Source organism: Odontesthes bonariensis, chromosome 23, assembly GCF_027942865.1.
Source record: "Odontesthes bonariensis isolate fOdoBon6 chromosome 23, fOdoBon6.hap1, whole genome shotgun sequence".
NCBI classification, from domain to species: domain Eukaryota; kingdom Metazoa; phylum Chordata; class Actinopteri; order Atheriniformes; family Atherinopsidae; genus Odontesthes; species Odontesthes bonariensis.
The window spans coordinates 7351650-7368728 of NC_134528.1; the positions used below are offsets into that span (position 1 = coordinate 7351650).

At 40.9% G+C, this 17079-nt stretch overlaps 2 protein-coding genes across 6 annotated transcripts in view; both read left to right on the plus strand.

Annotated features, from left to right (window-relative positions):
• Window positions 1-4629, plus strand: part of sdk2b (sidekick cell adhesion molecule 2b) — a 294592-nt gene extending 289963 nt beyond the window's left edge. For 2 of the 4 annotated variants that reach the window (XM_075457447.1, XM_075457446.1), the window contains exons 46-47: window positions 1868-1924; window positions 2426-4629. In XM_075457447.1, coding sequence (XP_075313562.1) covers window positions 1868-1924; window positions 2426-2860 — 492 coding nt within the window. In that variant the 3' untranslated portion in view covers window positions 2861-4629. The remainder of the gene's footprint in view (window positions 1-1867; window positions 1925-2425) is intronic. The other 2 variants (XM_075457449.1, XM_075457448.1) reach the window with 1 other exon arrangement.
• A 5649-nt stretch (window positions 4630-10278) lies between these two features.
• Window positions 10279-17079, plus strand: part of cdc42ep4b (CDC42 effector protein (Rho GTPase binding) 4b) — a 204635-nt gene continuing 197834 nt past the window's right edge. For both annotated transcript variants that reach the window (XR_012768725.1, XM_075458173.1), the window contains exon 1: window positions 10279-10465. The gene's annotated coding sequence lies outside the window, so the exon portion shown is untranslated. The remainder of the gene's footprint in view (window positions 10466-17079) is intronic.

Genomic DNA, 17079 nt, shown 5'->3' on the forward strand with positions numbered 1-17079 from the left:
GTAAACAGGAACACAAGACAACTTTATCATGCTGATCGTAAAACAAACTACTGTCAAGAGGTTTCAACACTTAATTGCATAGATTTCTTAATCTCTTTTTTTTGCCTAATTTAACATCAGAATGATGAAAACATGTTGAATAATTGACACTGGTGGGCTGTGATGTGTCTGTCTCCCATATTTCTGTGCATACTTAAGCTGGATGCTCCCTCGAGGCTGAGATGCAATGCTGCATTTCATGCCTAAAGTCTGCTTCTTTCACGGCATTCAGCTGCAGTAATTAGCTTGTAATGAGCCGGAGTAAAGAGCTGTATCACCGGCCGTGATGCCCCGGAGGCAAATCGTCAAGCATCTTTACTGTAGGTTCCTCAGTTGGAGCCTTGAGTTATTATTAGTGGTGATATATCAAAAGCAGAAGGCAGACAGATTGCAATGGTGTCTACTTTTATGAAGAGCATTTTAAGAGTCACAACATCTGTTGCGCACACTCCATGGCTGAGCTTGGGCAGGCAGGAGTAGGACGCAATGCACTGTCAACACTCAGTCTGTGCTCACTCTTTTCCACCCCCCCCCCCCCCCCCCCCCCACCCCCACCCCCCCCCCCACTCACATGGATTGGTGTTATCTCACAACGCAGCATTAATTCTTTCAGAATGACGTAATAGCACTTGTAGTAGCCGTGTGTGTCTTCTTGGTCCACTGTGAAGAGACTTTATCGCGTTGTGTTTCTGACACAAAAGGTGTGACCAGAATGCTTTTCAAAACTTGACTCTGAGTCATGATATGAAAAATGGACTACGGACTCACAGCCATGGATCCATCTCATTTTCTCCCTCTTTATCAAGATGAAAAAACAATCAAAAGGAAAAGCAAAAAGAAGAATCTTGAAGGAAAATAGCTTGTGCCATGTCTGCTTCTGATTAAGTTGTGTAAAAGAGAGACTTTTAGGATAAAGGATATCACTTTCTTTTGTTTAGAAACCGAATCAAAAGTAAGACGTTTCTCCTCATATATCAACCCAAGCATGTTCTATTTGGACGTTTCTAAACTCTACTGACATAATAGAGAGAAAGAGCTTCATGTAAGGGTTTGACATTGAAGGAATGACCATGTTTAGACAGAGGGAAATGTGAGATTACTGCCATATGCATCACATATGTTCTGTGCAATATTCAGAAAGTTGTCTGGGCTCTAGAGTCTATGGTTCGAATGCAGGCCAACATTTTTTTGTGTGTATGAAGGACTGAAACATGATTATAAAAGCGGCCCTGGGGGAGAGCAAATAACGTCAGGACCATCGCTGTAGGATACTATTCTGAATAGAATGCCCCTCTGTTATTTATCCTTTTATAATACAATTAATGTATGTCTGAAGCAGTCTGCTCGGGAAATTATTTAGGAACAGTTTTGTCACAATCGAGTGTGCATTGACATTCATTGTAGCCAGGTGAATATCCGCACGCTGGCTGGTCAGTTGGCAGAGTGCTTTCAGGGCAATTAGATGACAATGAGCTCCGTCACCAAGTGTTGAGCATTCATCTTATTATTTTTTTCTTTATTCTTGCATGTATGGAATGTTTCTTGACATAAATTGAATACTTTCCAGCGCAAGCTTCAGCGAGGTGGAGCGTCAGTAAAACTAAAGTCAAACTGAGTAAAAAAAGAAAAATAACTAACAAGAAGTATTTAGGAATGTTCTTTTCATCTTTTGTTAGCTTTTCACACCATTCACACAGAATGGCTCCAAGGGTCGACACATACATATATTCATATATGTATTTTGGTGTGATCATCATCATGACTCAGCCATTTTAATCATTCTGTTATGGCGATGTGCTGTAAAACCCATTGTTTTGTTCACCCATAGGAGGCGCTGGTGTTTTCATATGGAACAGGTGGCCTACATACACTTCCACTGCATTTGGTGAGGTTCCTATGGCTGCCTGCTTTGAATGTTTGTAGCCCTTTAGGTTCCAAAGTGGTCCCCATCAGATCCTTTCCCCCAGATTCCCATTATACAGTAGAATTAATACATCATCAAACCCTGTCTTGCTGCCACAGTGTGGCTTTAAAGACCTTCAATCCTGAATCCAGTTATCAGTAAAAATCCCAAACAATAAACTGACCTTTGCCATCTTGTGTTGATGGTCTGTTTACTGTGCACGCTTCAGTAACACGTCATCCTTCCACAGTCATGCTTTGACCATCTTTGACCCTTTTGTCCATGTGTACTTGTGCCGTGTTGTAAAATAGGTACGTGTGCGCATGTGTGTGTGGTTTAGAAAGGAATAATTGATGACTTGGAATAACTTCATGCTCATTCTCATTCTGTAGCATCAGCATCTTCTAAAGCTCCACGTGCAAACACCACAGAGTCACCCTGTGCTAACTTCAGAAACCATTTTCTCTTTGTTTTCTCTTCCAGGGCAGCGACAGTGAGTATGAGGTTGACCCAAACAGACAAAAGACCCACTCTTTTGTCAACCACTACATAAGTGACCCTACCTACTACAACTCCTGGCGCCGCCAGCAGAAAGGAATATCCCGAGCGCAGGCCTACAGCTACACCGAGTCCGAGTCAGGGGAACCGGAGCACTGCGCCCCACCCCCGCTGCCTCCTCTACCTCCCCTGCCACCCCAGCTCAGTTCGCCCAGCCCCCAGCCTCAACAGGCCCAGGGCCAGCCCCAGGGCCAGCCCCAAGGCCAAGGCAGCTTGTTCAGGCCCAAAGGAAGCCGGACTCCCACCCCCTCCCAGCAGAGCTCCAACCCCCCCAGCCAGCACAGCACCCTGTACAGGCCCCCCAGCAGTCTAGCCCCAGGGTCAAGGGCCCCGATTGCCGGCTTCTCCTCCTTTGTGTGAAAGATGCTAAAAGGGACATTTAAAAAACTTCTGGAAATATCATCTTGTGTTATAGAAGACCATAGCATTGCATTATGCCAAGTCAGCCCAAACAAGTCACTCACAACTGTCTGTCTTTTCATTACATTTCTTTTCTTTCTTTCGTGGCTTTTTCTTTAGTCGGCTTGAATATACGCAGAACAACAAAATTAGACTTTTTGGAGCACCTTTTTATTTCAGTGTGCCAGTTTAGACTTGATTTCTCTCACCAGTTGATAAAATATGTCTACAACGTCTATTTGCTTTTATTTTATTATTTAATTTTTTGACTGAACTACTTGCATGACTTTTTCTTGTCATTTTTTTTGCTGTTTTGGAACACATGCATCTGTAATCTCTTTGATTCTGTACAAAGTCACAAGAATCTTTGAAAACAAACATATACATTTATAAATATATATATATATATATATAAATATATATATATATACAGTATATATAGTAGGCGTACCTAGAAGATCAAATCAAGCCAATGCAGACAGTGCATTGAAGGAGACTCAAGATGGAGCCATAATCTGAAAGTGAAAGGACAATGCATCTGTTCGGGCTCAAAACAAGAAATGGATCAATGACAGACATTCAGATGGATTCATGCCAAATTGAAGAAATATAAATGTTTTGACCTCGAGAGTTTGAAATGGACATTGAAGAAACAATCCTGCATTTCAATGGCAAAAATTCTCTGGCCTAATAGCACCCAGATGCATAAAGAAGTCAGACAGAATTTGGCCATGTTGGGTCAAATGTCAGTGACTGTGCTATGCCTGAAGGATCCTGCAGATATATGAAATGAGTGTATATCTGTTAAAGTGAAAATGTTCAAGTCCTTTTGTGAGTGTGTTTCAGTGGATCAAAGCTGCCTTGATAGAGAAACACTTATTTATGATATCTGGCACCAGTTGTGACTGAACTGCTGATGGTGTCCTTGACTGCAGCCCCGCGCTACAAGAGCCTTCTTTTATTCCTGTCAGATGGGGGGTGTGAATCGATTTGCATACGCAACCCATATTTCATATTTCACCCTTTGCTTGCTCATATATTAACGCATCGGTCTCATTCTATTGAAATGCTTTGAAATCCAAACTAAAAGTTGAAGTGTCAAAACTGTTGTCCAAGACTTTTACATGTGGGCACAGCTGGTGGATGTGCTTAACTGTGATTTTGTTGAGAAAAAAAAGTGTTTGTGTTTTATTTTTTTTCCTTCCCTGTCGGGATAACTCTTCTCTGTCACTGATCACGGGGCAGCTGTGAGCCTGCGCCAAGAGATGATGTCATCGAATTGCCTCACCGCTCCCTTTTGTGTAATCAACCACTCTGTACTATTCAGGTGTGACTGTACTGTTCCAGAAGCTTAAGAGCGTGGATGCCTGTGTGTGCGCGTGTGTGTGATTACGCTTCTTGTGCGTAAGCTTTGCAGATCACTCACTGTATGTCTGTGTATAAAAAGATTTTCCTGCAGCAACTTTAAACCTGCCTGGAGTTGCGCCACAGAAGGTTGGCCCCGTCCAGCCGCCTGCCCGGCGCACTCATTACGCTATAGTGAAGACTAAGTGGTGTGTTCCTAGTTTCCATAGTTCAAAAAGCAGAAAAAAATGTCATCTATTTTTATTTTATTTTTATTTTTTTCTCTGTGGGGTGATTTCATTGTACGCAACAATAGCTTTTCATGCAGAACCTGAATGAATATATGATCACAGTACATTTCTGAAATAAATTATTTTTCAATGTTAGCAGGTCTGGTTCTCAATTGTAAACTTTACAGGAGAAATGGAGTTGAAGAAAAAAAAAAGCCTCTTCTTCAACTTAGCGAGAGTCTGAAATAAAAAGGGCAATTATTTGATATGTAGGCATGCACAGGAATATTCCAATTCCAACTACTGACCTCTAAGACCTGTTTTTTTGGGGGGGGTTTGTGCGGTTGTGTGAAGAGCTGAATCGTAGTAAGTGTCTTATCTGCAGAAGACGACAGTTAAAGCGCTCTCACTTTGGAGATTCATAAGTTTTCCAAATAGGCAAATTAAGTCACTGAGAAGAGCAAATTTTTCACCATCTGAAACGACTTGAACCTCAAAACTTTTATAGCAGTTCAGTTTCTGCTTTAGTCGGTTAAACGGACTTGGTCTGTGGAGCACGATCCCAGTCACGGTTGTGACACGGTGTCGCATGCCAGCTCGTAGCACAACAGACCCCGGACTGTGTTCCTGTACAAACGTTCTGTGTTTGAGACCGTGTATTGACAAAGTAAACAACTGTCTGATAAGACACTCAGCACAATTACATACACAAGTGAGTTGAGCTTCCTTTAAAAATCAACCTGACCATTTTCCTGGATCACTGTCCTTGTCCCAGTGTGCATGCACAGGAGGGAAATGCGAGGTTAAACTGACTAAAGGTTCTGACCGAGGTGTCCCCAACTCCATTACACTGGAGTGTGTGAGTAAGCGTTCAAGGCGTTCTGGTTCTTCTATCTTTTTCTTTAGGAGAGCATCTTACTCTTAAGTATTCACTGCACAGATGTTGTCTTAGTTGAGTGGTGATTTTTGGTCAGACAACGCTGTGGTTATAAAATCAGGATTTTATTAGAGCAAAGTAACCGTCTAGTAATGCTTTCAGCGACCTCGTGCTGACCCACAGCCTTAATGGGCTGCTTTTCAGTCACAGTTTCTGATGGGTTTTATTGTGTCCAAAAGGAAAAATATAAAAATAATATTTTATTGTAATACTAGACACATATGCTTTACTGTGTTTACAAAAAGATGCAAAAGATGGAACTTGGAAGCATGTGCTGAGTGCTGTTAGGTCAATTTTAGTCAAGCATATTCATTTGAGCATAAACGCCACATGCAGGAGTGGTTCAGTCCCCACCCACGTGTATCAGTGGCATTTAGGAAAGCTCAATTTTGTATGTTTTTGGTTGGACTAACATGTATACATGCACTTTACAAGTTGTTTTATTTCTAGTGTCAAAGTCACTCATATGAAGTAGACCTGGCAACTCTGGAGCCTTGAACATGTGTTGTAACAAAGCAGATGCCGGGAAAATGCAATATTGCAATTAAGGAGTATATATGTCTACATACTGTGACAAAAAACATCAACTCCACCTAGCTTAATTGGATACGGCCTACTCCAAATATGACGTTACTCAGTGTTAAAGTATTAAGAAAACACTAGTTACATGGTAGAGCCTTATTCAGAGTAAGGTCTTGAGTTGGGTTGATATTTTAATACTATAGTGCATTTAAAATGTCACCACTCGGAAATCAAGTAAATCCAGTCTTAATTTTTGCAACAACATACGGTCTTCCTTTGTCAGTAGCACACATGTTGCAAAATTATTCCCACTGTGAACCTTTGCCTTGCACAGCTACCACTTTCTTCTACACAGTAAACAAATCGACATCAATGCAGTGATTCCAGTCGTCTCTGACTCACTATAGAGGCAAGGTGAAGTAGACGTTAGCTTGATGTAAATCCAGTTTTGTAAGTACATACATAGAAAAAAAGAATGTAAACACGGTTATGGTGAGGGATAAGACCACACTGCAATTCATCCCCGTCATACACTATAATTAAGTCGCTGATGAAAGCCAGTGCTGAGCAAAATCAGAACCTTGTAGGTATCTGCAGAAAGAAGGTAATGAGAAATCAAGCAACAGTTTGTTGACTGTGCTGATGGTTTGAACTGATTATGTCATGATTGAGTTTAGTTAAATGTCCTAATTCTGCCTCCTCGATTTGACATGAAAGATATTATACTCTGATGCATTTCAGATCCTATAAAATGTCTCATTGGTGTATAATGTCATAGATTATTACCCCTGATAAAACCTTCAGACCACATTCCCTGTTACTGATTTCATCCTCTCATTGGGCTGTGCACCAAAACACAAAAGAAGCAACTTCACAGTCTTATGAAAGACCTCTACTCAGTCTAATTGTGCCAAGAATTTGTATTTCTGCTAAACAATAACTCACAGTGACATGCCGTCAAAACATCAAAAGAAAACAAAAAAACATGTAGATTTATGTGAGCGCACAATGCCAGAAGTGCTCCGCATATAAATGATTTCTGTACACGTGAAGAATCTGCCCATGGCTAATTATTTGATTAAATTCCACCTAACCTAAATGTCACTCAGGGCAGCAATAAATTGGATCCGTGCAGATGCTGTGAAATCCTGTTATCTGGTTATAAATGTCCCTCCTGAGTTCATCTGTGCTCCAAGATAACCGCAATTCAATAGCTCATCACTTGCTAAACTGCCCTAGTTGGTGCTTTACACCTCCTCTGAATGCGCATTAAGTGACACTTATAAGCACATAGGGCATGAGTGATGTATTAGACTTTTTTTTTTTTTAAATAGCTGAACTAACAGGCACACACTTTTAAAACAGAGACACTTGTACAATGTCAGATGGTGTTAGATGCTAATTGGATCACAGTCAGTCACTTCATCCAGGGCTAACCCACTAAACACATAGGCATGAGAAGAGAGGAGATTAGACGGGATAGGATGGAGCAGAGAATTGGAACGAGTGTCCAGAGTGTTAATCCCTTTCTTTTTGAAAACACATGGGAAATTTCCATCCGACAGAAGAATCGCAGATAGGAGGTATTTCAATTGTTCAAATGTTCATTTCCCTTGGCCTACCCCTTTAGGAAATGAATGACAGAGAAAAGCGTGAGCTGGTGGCCTCTGTTAAAAAAAGAAGCCCAAGGTACTAAATAGCCACGATGAGCTTTGAGAACCCACAGTTGGAATATTAAAAGATTCAGACAGAAGGTGTAGTTCAAAGGACTTTGAAGCCATGAATTTAATTGCCTCATTTGTGAGCTTCACTTAGGTTGGTTTGGGGATTTGAAGAGGATACACTGGCAGTTGGTGAAAGGATACTAATTTGAAAAATAGAACGTTCCCTCCATGGATGCCTTTCTAATGTACTGTTTGTTGGAAGCTTAAATTGGTTTCTGTATTAATGTGTATTATGGGAAAGAGCACAAAAGTGGTCGAGGTGATTTTAGCAAGTCCCTTTGCCCCAGCCGACCTTCAGCCCACTTATCTTGCAGCTTGGATATAGTTTCTAACTAGAAGACTTTCTTAGGGATCTGAGGCAAAGTGGAAATAGTGACATCCATTACTGAAATTGGTTGGATGAAGTCCTAGATGGTAAAAGAAAAAAAGATTTTTTCATCCCCAGTGACAGGTTTCTATTAAAGAAAAGACTACTTCCTGTACCCGTTTCTCATTGCAGCCTCAACAGCCTGTATGCAGCATGTAACACTGAAGACAAAGCCACACAAGGAAGCGATAAATGAAAAAGGGGCCCGCTTCAAGCAAATGCACGATCAAAGTGTGGCGTTCCTGCCTATACCCTCTCTGCAGTTCACAAAGGCGCAAACAGAGTATCCCGTAAAACCCTACACTGCTAATTGGCTCATCTGCTATAAGACCCATAATGGTATTTACAGGTGGGACAAATAAGGCTTTGACAGACAGGTGGGCGTCAGTGGAGTTACCAGAGTTGTGCTAAAGCTCACACCTGACAGCCAGATGACTGTTGGGCACATGCAGACTTTTAGATGGCCTCAATGTGCTACACATCAGACACTGTAAATTTCCTTTGAGTGTGAAATTAAAGGTAATTTTTAATGCAATCTGGAAATTATTGGAAATAATTGGAGAAAATGACAGCATGTCTACCCTCATTATATTCATGGCAATTATGAGTTAGAGATAAAATAAACCAACATGCCTGGACCTTTAATTATACCAATAATGAGAAGAACACCAATTACTTTTGACAGCACTTTTCTAAAATTTTTTAACCAGTTGAGCTCCTTGATATAGCATGTAGTACAGTTATATGTATCACAGGTTATTACAGAGTAAAAGCTGTTGTTTGTGTTGTGTCATACATGAGAAAGAGGGGGCTGTTATAATGACAGCATGACCAATGGTAAAATATGACTCTTCCCTTTCTTGACCAGAGTAAGAACGCTATTTTCATGTCTTTATTGAGTAAACATGTAGGAACAAATAGATTAGCATCAACCAGATGAACACAGAAAATAGGAACCGGACTTTGTCCAGTAAACCAAAGTAATTTTCTCAAGTCTGGTCATTAACAGTACAATCTTTAGCTAGTTTACTGCATTTTAGAGGAAAATGTTGTGCCGTCTACCCCACCATGTTTTTTTTTTTTTTTAATTTACAGCTTTAGTAAATAGTTTAATTTGTGATTGAGGTTTCACATAATGGATATCGCTATCAAAAGTAGGCTACTAGCTTCTGAGTCCTTCTTCCACTACAGTCACCAGCACCTCTACAGCTTACACATTGATACATTATGCTTCCTTTAATCAGTCAAAACCAAAGACAAGGTCAAAAATTGTGGTTTTATGGGGCCAGACTATTTCAGCGGTTGTCACATAGAATATATGCAAATGTCATCCACTGGTTTTTAGGCTATGGTTTTTAAACCTCAAGTCAGTCCAAAATGTTAGCTTTATTTGAAAATATCAGTACTCTCTGTACAGTGGAATGTTTAATTTCTGTCTGAACATATAGTTTACCTAGTTGGAACTATGTGCTGAAATGTGCTAAATGTGCTAAATGAAAAATGTGAACAAAGCAGAAAATCAAAACACAAATGGCCAAAGGTATTTGATATCTATTTGTTTGGTGAAAAAAGTTAAAATACACTCCTATGTCACAAAAATGCACACCGGTATTCACCTAGTGTGTAAGATTGTGTGACAGCAGTTATATCATTCACGGCAGCCAGTAAATGACCATAGTACTGTCCAAAAGTTCTCTTTCAGCGGGTTGATGCATTGATGCACCCACAAAAAAAATTCCAGAGTAGTCAGATGGATAGCGAGTGATTTTAAACACAACCACAGTCACCTCTGACCCCCCCCCAAAAAAATCAAGATTGCAATGGCCAAATGTCAAGCCAAAGGCTTCACAACAAAGTTCACAAGCTAGCAGTTGATGATTGAGCCTTTATTGTTTTCCTCACAATGTAATACTAGGCTGAGATAACAGCACCCATATAAGCTGTTTATTTAAAGTCAGCTAAGAGAAGCTTGCCAGTTGTAACAAAACAAAACAAAAAATATACTCCTAATGTCAACTAATTTAATTACACCTTTTCAAATTTTCTTCTGGAGTGTGTTTTTCCTTTGAATGTCTTGAATATCTTATTTCACAGCCATTAGTCTTCAACAGCTGGCTTGGGAGCTCTTCACCAAGTTGAAGTTCTCTCCATTGTTGTGGATAAATAAATAGGTCTCTGGCCCTTTAAACCGCAGCAGGAGGTGGTTCTCTCGGGCGCGTGAGGGGAGGGGGAGGGCCGCTTTGTGCGCCACACAGATGCAAACTAAACGGACATTGGGACAACAGTACGGGGACTATCCTTCCACAACTCTCCCGTGTCTCTCCCTCTAAGGAAACTAAGCTAAATTCAATACAAGTCGCTGCTCGCATTTCGTTTGTGTGTTTACGAAAAGTTGAGTGGAATACAGCCGGAAATTTACCTTTGCGTGGACTACAAAGAAAGGTAACATTACTTCATGTGGGACTATTGTTTAATGGTTGACTGCGCAGTAACGCTTTGTTTTATTCCACGAATTTGGGCTTGTTCAGAGAGTTACGATTTATAGTAATTATCTGGTGGTGGCCATGGTGTTTTATATAGTTTTTAGACTTCTCAGTGGAGTCTGAGAACAGACGTAGGTTGAAGTAAAGCCAACGGTGTGAAATCTGCATCTCATTTGAATGTCAAATCTGCTCATGGACAATCAGCGCCTGGCAGTCTCACCGGGCTCTTGGCTGTCCCATATGGAGCAACAACAATGAGCCCTCTGGCGTCTTCTGTGTCCTCTACCAGCCTGGCGAGAACTCGAAAAGTTCAGGGCAGCCCATAACATTAAGAGAAAGTCACGAATTAACTTTAAAGAAACTTCCGCGGCCAAAGTTTCCATGTGAGCCTCTGCTTCAGAACACTTTGGGAATCTTGGCTGTGATTGGAGTCAAATATTTTGAATCTGTATCACAGGATAATTATACTCGCGAGCACATGCATTCAGCTTGAATCATGGCCACGAAGTCAAGCAGAGCTCCTCCAACATTTTAGTTTTTTTTCTGTTTAATGTCAGGGGCTCTCCAAATACTAAATGCTTTAAATGTCTGACCTGATTAGCTTTTGGCATGTATCTTACCAGAATTACTGCAGTCTATAATTTATCATGAACTTGCATGAAAACATGAAGGACCAGTCACATCAACGAAATGAAAGTTATCCCAAACTTGATTGAATAACAGTGAATATGGACCAGTTCACATTTGGGATCCTCATTAGGAGCGTGTTTTCGCAAACAACAGGACAGGCCTCTTACAAATTATTAATAACTACCCCCCACAGCTGGAAGATACCTAATATTTGGAATTAGGACTCAGAGTCTGAAATAAATGTCCCAAATAACTATTTCCAGCAACGGGACAGGATATGATTTAATCAGAGTGGGGGCAGATGGGCTTCTGAGCACCAGCTCCCTTCACTGAGAGTTATGTAACATTAATACTCTGCAGTGGGATCACAGTAACACATCGAAGCACAGTGAAATCTCTGGGAATCCAATAAGAGCTTAAAACAGCTTCTTTTACATCATACCTCGCCCACAGATTGGTCCTCCACCTTGGGTCATTAGTGACTTTTTCCTGTTCAGGCTTTCAGGCCTGACACCTGCCTCTCATGGCCAACATGCTCAGTGAGCTGGATAATTTACACCACAGCGGCTTTATACCTGCTCGGCCTCATCCATCAAGCTTTAATTGAAAGCAGTATAGTGTGTTCTTGACTTTAACTACAGTGACCATAAAGTCTGCAGGCCCACTTTATAACACCCTGTTTCATTAATCCCTACTCAATGCCAGTAGTCAGCTCTTCATTCTTGTTAAACTGTCACTTTGGACAATAGTAAGCGGGCATATGAACTAATGGGCCTTGGATTGGTGTTCTCTTTGCCCAACCGTTGCCTTCTGACCCCCCCTCCTACATACAAACATACAACCACACCCTAAGAAAAGCCCCTAAGGTCAGTCAGTATTTGTCGTTTGGCTTGATGAATCATTTACTATTTATTGAGCGTGAAAGACATGAAGAAAGAAAACTAGCGTTCTACTTTGTACCTTGAAGTTGAGCTAAATCTAGACTAACGTTTGACTTGTTTTGATCACCATCCTGCTAGCAATGCCTCTTTTCCTTGCATCCTTTTGCTTTTTTTTTTGCCTACTTTCCAGTGACATCAGTGCTGCATTGCTGCACACACTGCAGCTTTCAACTCCTTCGTGTATGGCTTCTCCACAGCTGCCAGGCAGATCTCTCTCCCCTCAAGATCTATAGTGTCAGAGGGTGTGTGTCATCTCTGACTGTGCTTTTCTTTGCAGCTAAGGCTATCAGAGTTTGCTCCTTTAGGATACTGCTGCTGCGTTGTGAGGAAGCTGGCTACCTTCCCAACTATGACTGCACTGAGGTCATTACAGTTTTATATTGGAAAGCGGGTGTGCGGCAGTGGGGGTTGGGGACAGGCAGCCAGACTCGTGAACACAGTGACTTCAGGCAGTTTCTCATGCAGTTTCTCAAGTTGAGGAGCAGCTCATTTCCTTCAGAACAACTCTGATTTGTTAAGTATGTTTCTGGAATCCTTACTATGTGGCGATTTCATGTATGCGCTTGTAGTCTTTCATTGATATGCAGGATGTAATGTAAATGGGTGGAGTCGAGTAAGGTGTAACGACTCAAAGTACATTACATATTCGTGTTGCTTCCCACCCCTCAGGAAATGCCTATGTAAATTGTTTGCCACCTTTAGCCTCAGCTCCATAGGAAACCAAAGGGTAGCCTGATAATGGGAGGCTGTCTTGACATTTGGTCTTCTGCGTGTCTGCATCAAAAGCAAAAGGCTTTCATGATTAATTACTTACATATTTTGGAAGGGAGGTGATGCTTTAGGTAAAAAAAAAAAAAAAGAAGAAGAAAGAACTGGCACTAAGAGAGCAACATACTCGGAGCAGTTATTCCTTTTGAGTCCTGACTATTAATAAAACATTTGGATTCATATTGTTGTTAATGCCGAAGCCCTGAAACTGTAATCCTTCCAGTTTCTGCTAAGTATCAGTCACTTCAAAAGTGAAGGGTGTGTATTTTTCTTCAGCTTTTATACAAAACGGTGAGGATTTTGTGGAACTTCCCATGGAGAGTTGTTTGGTCTCAGACAATTACAGGATTCAACCTGCCTGCGAAGAAAGCAGCGAGGTCTTTGGACTTCTGAGTGATATCATGCTGAGGATGTTTGGGTTAATCTTCGAACAACATTACGTCAGTGTCCTCTGGCTTTTTGACTCCGTTTGAAAAAATGCACACCCACCAGTTGGTAGCTATAAAACAGGAAGTTGCTGCCAGCCTTTAGTCCAATGGTTCTTTACTTTTTGTTTGTTGTGGTGTGTTGAAACACAAGTCTTACTGCATATAAGCTCACAGCTCACAGCTCTCATGACGTATGTATAGTATGTATATGATAAATGACCAAGTTGGTCAAAGAATTACAAACTTTTTTTATTTATTTTTTTTAAACTTTTTGTTGTTTGAAGAGTATTTAAAGCTGAAGTGATTTGTGCCATCTAAAAGGAGAGAGGAAAGATAATCAGAGAAACCTGAGCTCACAGTATGACTGTAAATCAGGGTTATTCTTTGGAGAAGGGGACACTTTCTCTTTTACTTTTTGTAATGACACTTATTCACCTGACACTCAGTCGCTCACACCTTTTTCTATTTAGGTTTTTATCAGTTTGGCATCACCGTTGTGGTGGAAAATAACCTGCTCAACGGGAATTATTTTCCTGCAGTTTGCTGGAACGCTTAACTCCGAGGTAGTTTAACTGCCCTGAAATCCCCAACAGTTGAAAGCTACAACATGTTACAAAACAAGACATTGTATAGTACAAGGCTTTTGGAGCACAACACCGGAACTCTAGCATCACCTGTCATTGTTTACGTCCTCAACAGCATTGTTTCATGCTGTAAAACCAGTCTAAATGATTACCGGGTCCGAGGCAAAGGCGGTTCCAGTTAGGCCCTACGTGGCAAACACATCATTTGAGAACATCCTCTTCGGTAAGTGCCAATCATCGGGTGTCACACCTTTCTTAGTTGCATCTGCAGGAATCTTTTCATAGTGTACTGCTTGATCATAGAAACATAGTTTCGAACATGTGTCATAGGTTTGTTGCTGTTTTTAGATTTGTGAATGACAACCTGGTTGTACGTTGATACTAGTGGAACAAAGTTAGGGGAATTTCAGTAAGCCTTGATCAGAGTTGTCCATATCTGAATAGCCAAAAGTCATACAAAACAATAAGTGAATATGACCTAATTTGACAAAAAAAAACAAAAGATTTCCATTAAACATAAAAACTATCAGAGCAAATGAAATGTCTTTGTTTGAGAAGTATTGCTGGAGGCTTTTTCTTTGTTGTGTGTTGAAAACATCGAAGTCACTTCTACATCAGATGTGGCAGCACTAATGCATTCTTCTCAGGAATCCCTAACTTTGCGTTAACCAGGTATGATTGCTGTGAGTTTCTTCCTCCACTCATAGTCGCATATACATTTTGTTACGTTTACCAACAGAATTTGGTTTTGCTATGCATTTCTGACTGGGTTATATAATCTGAAAGCTTATGTGACGGATCGGGTGGAGCTAGCAGGTCTGGTCCAGGCCTTGGCCCTTTTTTCCAGTCCAGTGAGCCTCCATTGTTTTCTGGCTCTGTACGGACACAGAAACAGGTGGTTCTCCTCTCAAGCGTACTGAAAAGACAAAAGAGGTCTGCCGGTGTAACTTAGTTCACCTCTGAGCCCACTAGATGACAAATTCATGCCAGGAAACTGGTTCAGGAGATGGGAATAGTCACATAAACTATTGTGTCACAATTGTCTGATAGTCCTATGAGATTTGCTGGTTTCCTTATCAGTAAAGGCTCATGCATTTTCCTGAATTAGCCTCAAGAGGATATTTCCAGGTCAGCAAACCTGTGCTGTGAATGTACTGAGGCAAAGTAACAATACCTTACGAGATAAGAATCGAAAGCTTTACTCTCTTTGTATGAAGTTGATGTGAATCACTATAAGCAGTGGGTGTCGCCCTTAAACCCCACCTACATGTAGGTATGACTATGCGTGTGCACATGCATTTTTCTGATATCTTTTTCACATTCGTGCGTGTGGTCTGGGTGTGTCAGAATGATTCGATTGTTCTCTCTTTTAAGCTTTGTGTCACATTGTTGGGTTCTCAATTACAGAGAATTTTGCCTGTCATTTTGAAAGTGGCTGGGTGTGTATCAGTGCTTGTTTTCTGAACTGTTTGTGATTCTGTGAGGAGGGGCCAAATCTCCCTGATAACCTGTGAACCTAATCATGGCAGTTCAAACAGGAGACGTCGATGAACATTTTCTTCAGACACACTTCACAGCCACAGCATGCCATCTGCACTTCACTAATTAAAACCCGAGGTCTTCAGTTTACAGGAAATTAAAGTTATTACAGGATTGCCAAATCAAAGGAGCATGTCAGGTGTCTTTAGGAAAACCAAATCAAAGAAAAGTCAATTACAGAAAGAGTAAACTAATAACATTTTAAAGACTTGCCTGGCATCATCAGGTGGTGATTTAGAAAAGCTTTCAGGGTGAGGATTTTTTTCTGATGGAACATTTCACTGTTGATTAGGTGAGGCCAGTAACATAATTGGATATTGGGAAGAGAAAAAAAGACTCCCAGAGAGACTGAGCTTTGAGGTGTGTGTTAACTCTGTGGGCAAAAGTTGAATACCACGTCCTCGCAACTTAAGAGCTGAGAAACCATCTGGCCTGTTCACCATCTGTAGAGGTGCATTAGTCCAAACGTTTGGACATATGTGAAGGCATTAATATGGGTGTTCACTGGACTTTGAGTAACACGCTCCCATTAAGAGAAAACTATCGTTTTCAAAGGAGAATTTGCTTATTTTAGCAAGACCAAGGAGAACCACATTCTGTACATATTACAAAAGCATGGCTCAGTGGTAAGAAGCTGGTGCCAAATCAGCCTGCCTGCAGTCAGAACCTGTCACCCATTAAGAACATTATTCATCATTGAAGTGAATAATGAAACAAGACATTTTACAAAGGAGGCTTTGAAGTGAGCATCTAGAATTGTATATTGAACAAAAATAGAAAAAAAGACTCTATAACAACTGGAGGGTGAATGAACAGGTGATGCAACACATGGTAAACATGTCCTTATCTGAACCTTTTTAAAACCTATTGCTGGAGTCAAATTTGGAATGATAATGATTATCAAATTTTGAGATGTCTCTTTACACTGCATCAATGCTTTTTTTGGAACTTCTTTGTTTACAGCGACATCGATTTGAATGGACATTGCTTATATTTAGTTATTAAGAAGAACAAGCATAAATCAGCAAAACCTGAAGATTGTTTGAATGGTTTAATCTAACAGGTGACAGGTGTCACTATTTAACTGTGATCGTCTCATTGAATTATTATGCACAAGAATCAACTGTATCTCAGTGAGCAGTGGCTCTAACATTCCTGAAGTCCACAGCACTGTCAAACATCATCATGGGGGTAAATCAAGGAAGGATGCAGTTATGCTGACAGTGTGCTTTACAAAAGCAGGAGCTGTGTTGAAGCACCTCTGTCCTGTTGTGGGATTTCTCAGCTCATCAGCTGTTGTGAATTACTTTTCATCAGGTTGAAGAGGCCACATTTGTGGGCTTGTGTGATCTATTTTGTTAGTCAGTGTTTTGTTGGCTGCAGTTGGTGTCGTTGAAGTTAACACCACAGGGGTTTATTAACTCGTCTTGTTAAGTCACGGCTCTGCCTGAGCCCTTTATAGCTGGGGTTGTGTGTTTGACTTCAGTGAGGAGGCGGCTGATTTAAGAAAAAAAAAAAAGGCCAGGAGCCGTTGAGCCGTTGACATAGTTCAGAAAACAGTCGCTTATCTTCCAGTCACACTGAGATGCCTCCTACCGGTTTTATGTCTGTCTGTGTGTGTGTGTGTGTGTGTGTGCTTTGGTGTATCCTGTTTGTCACATAAGGCATTTGACTGTCTTTTTG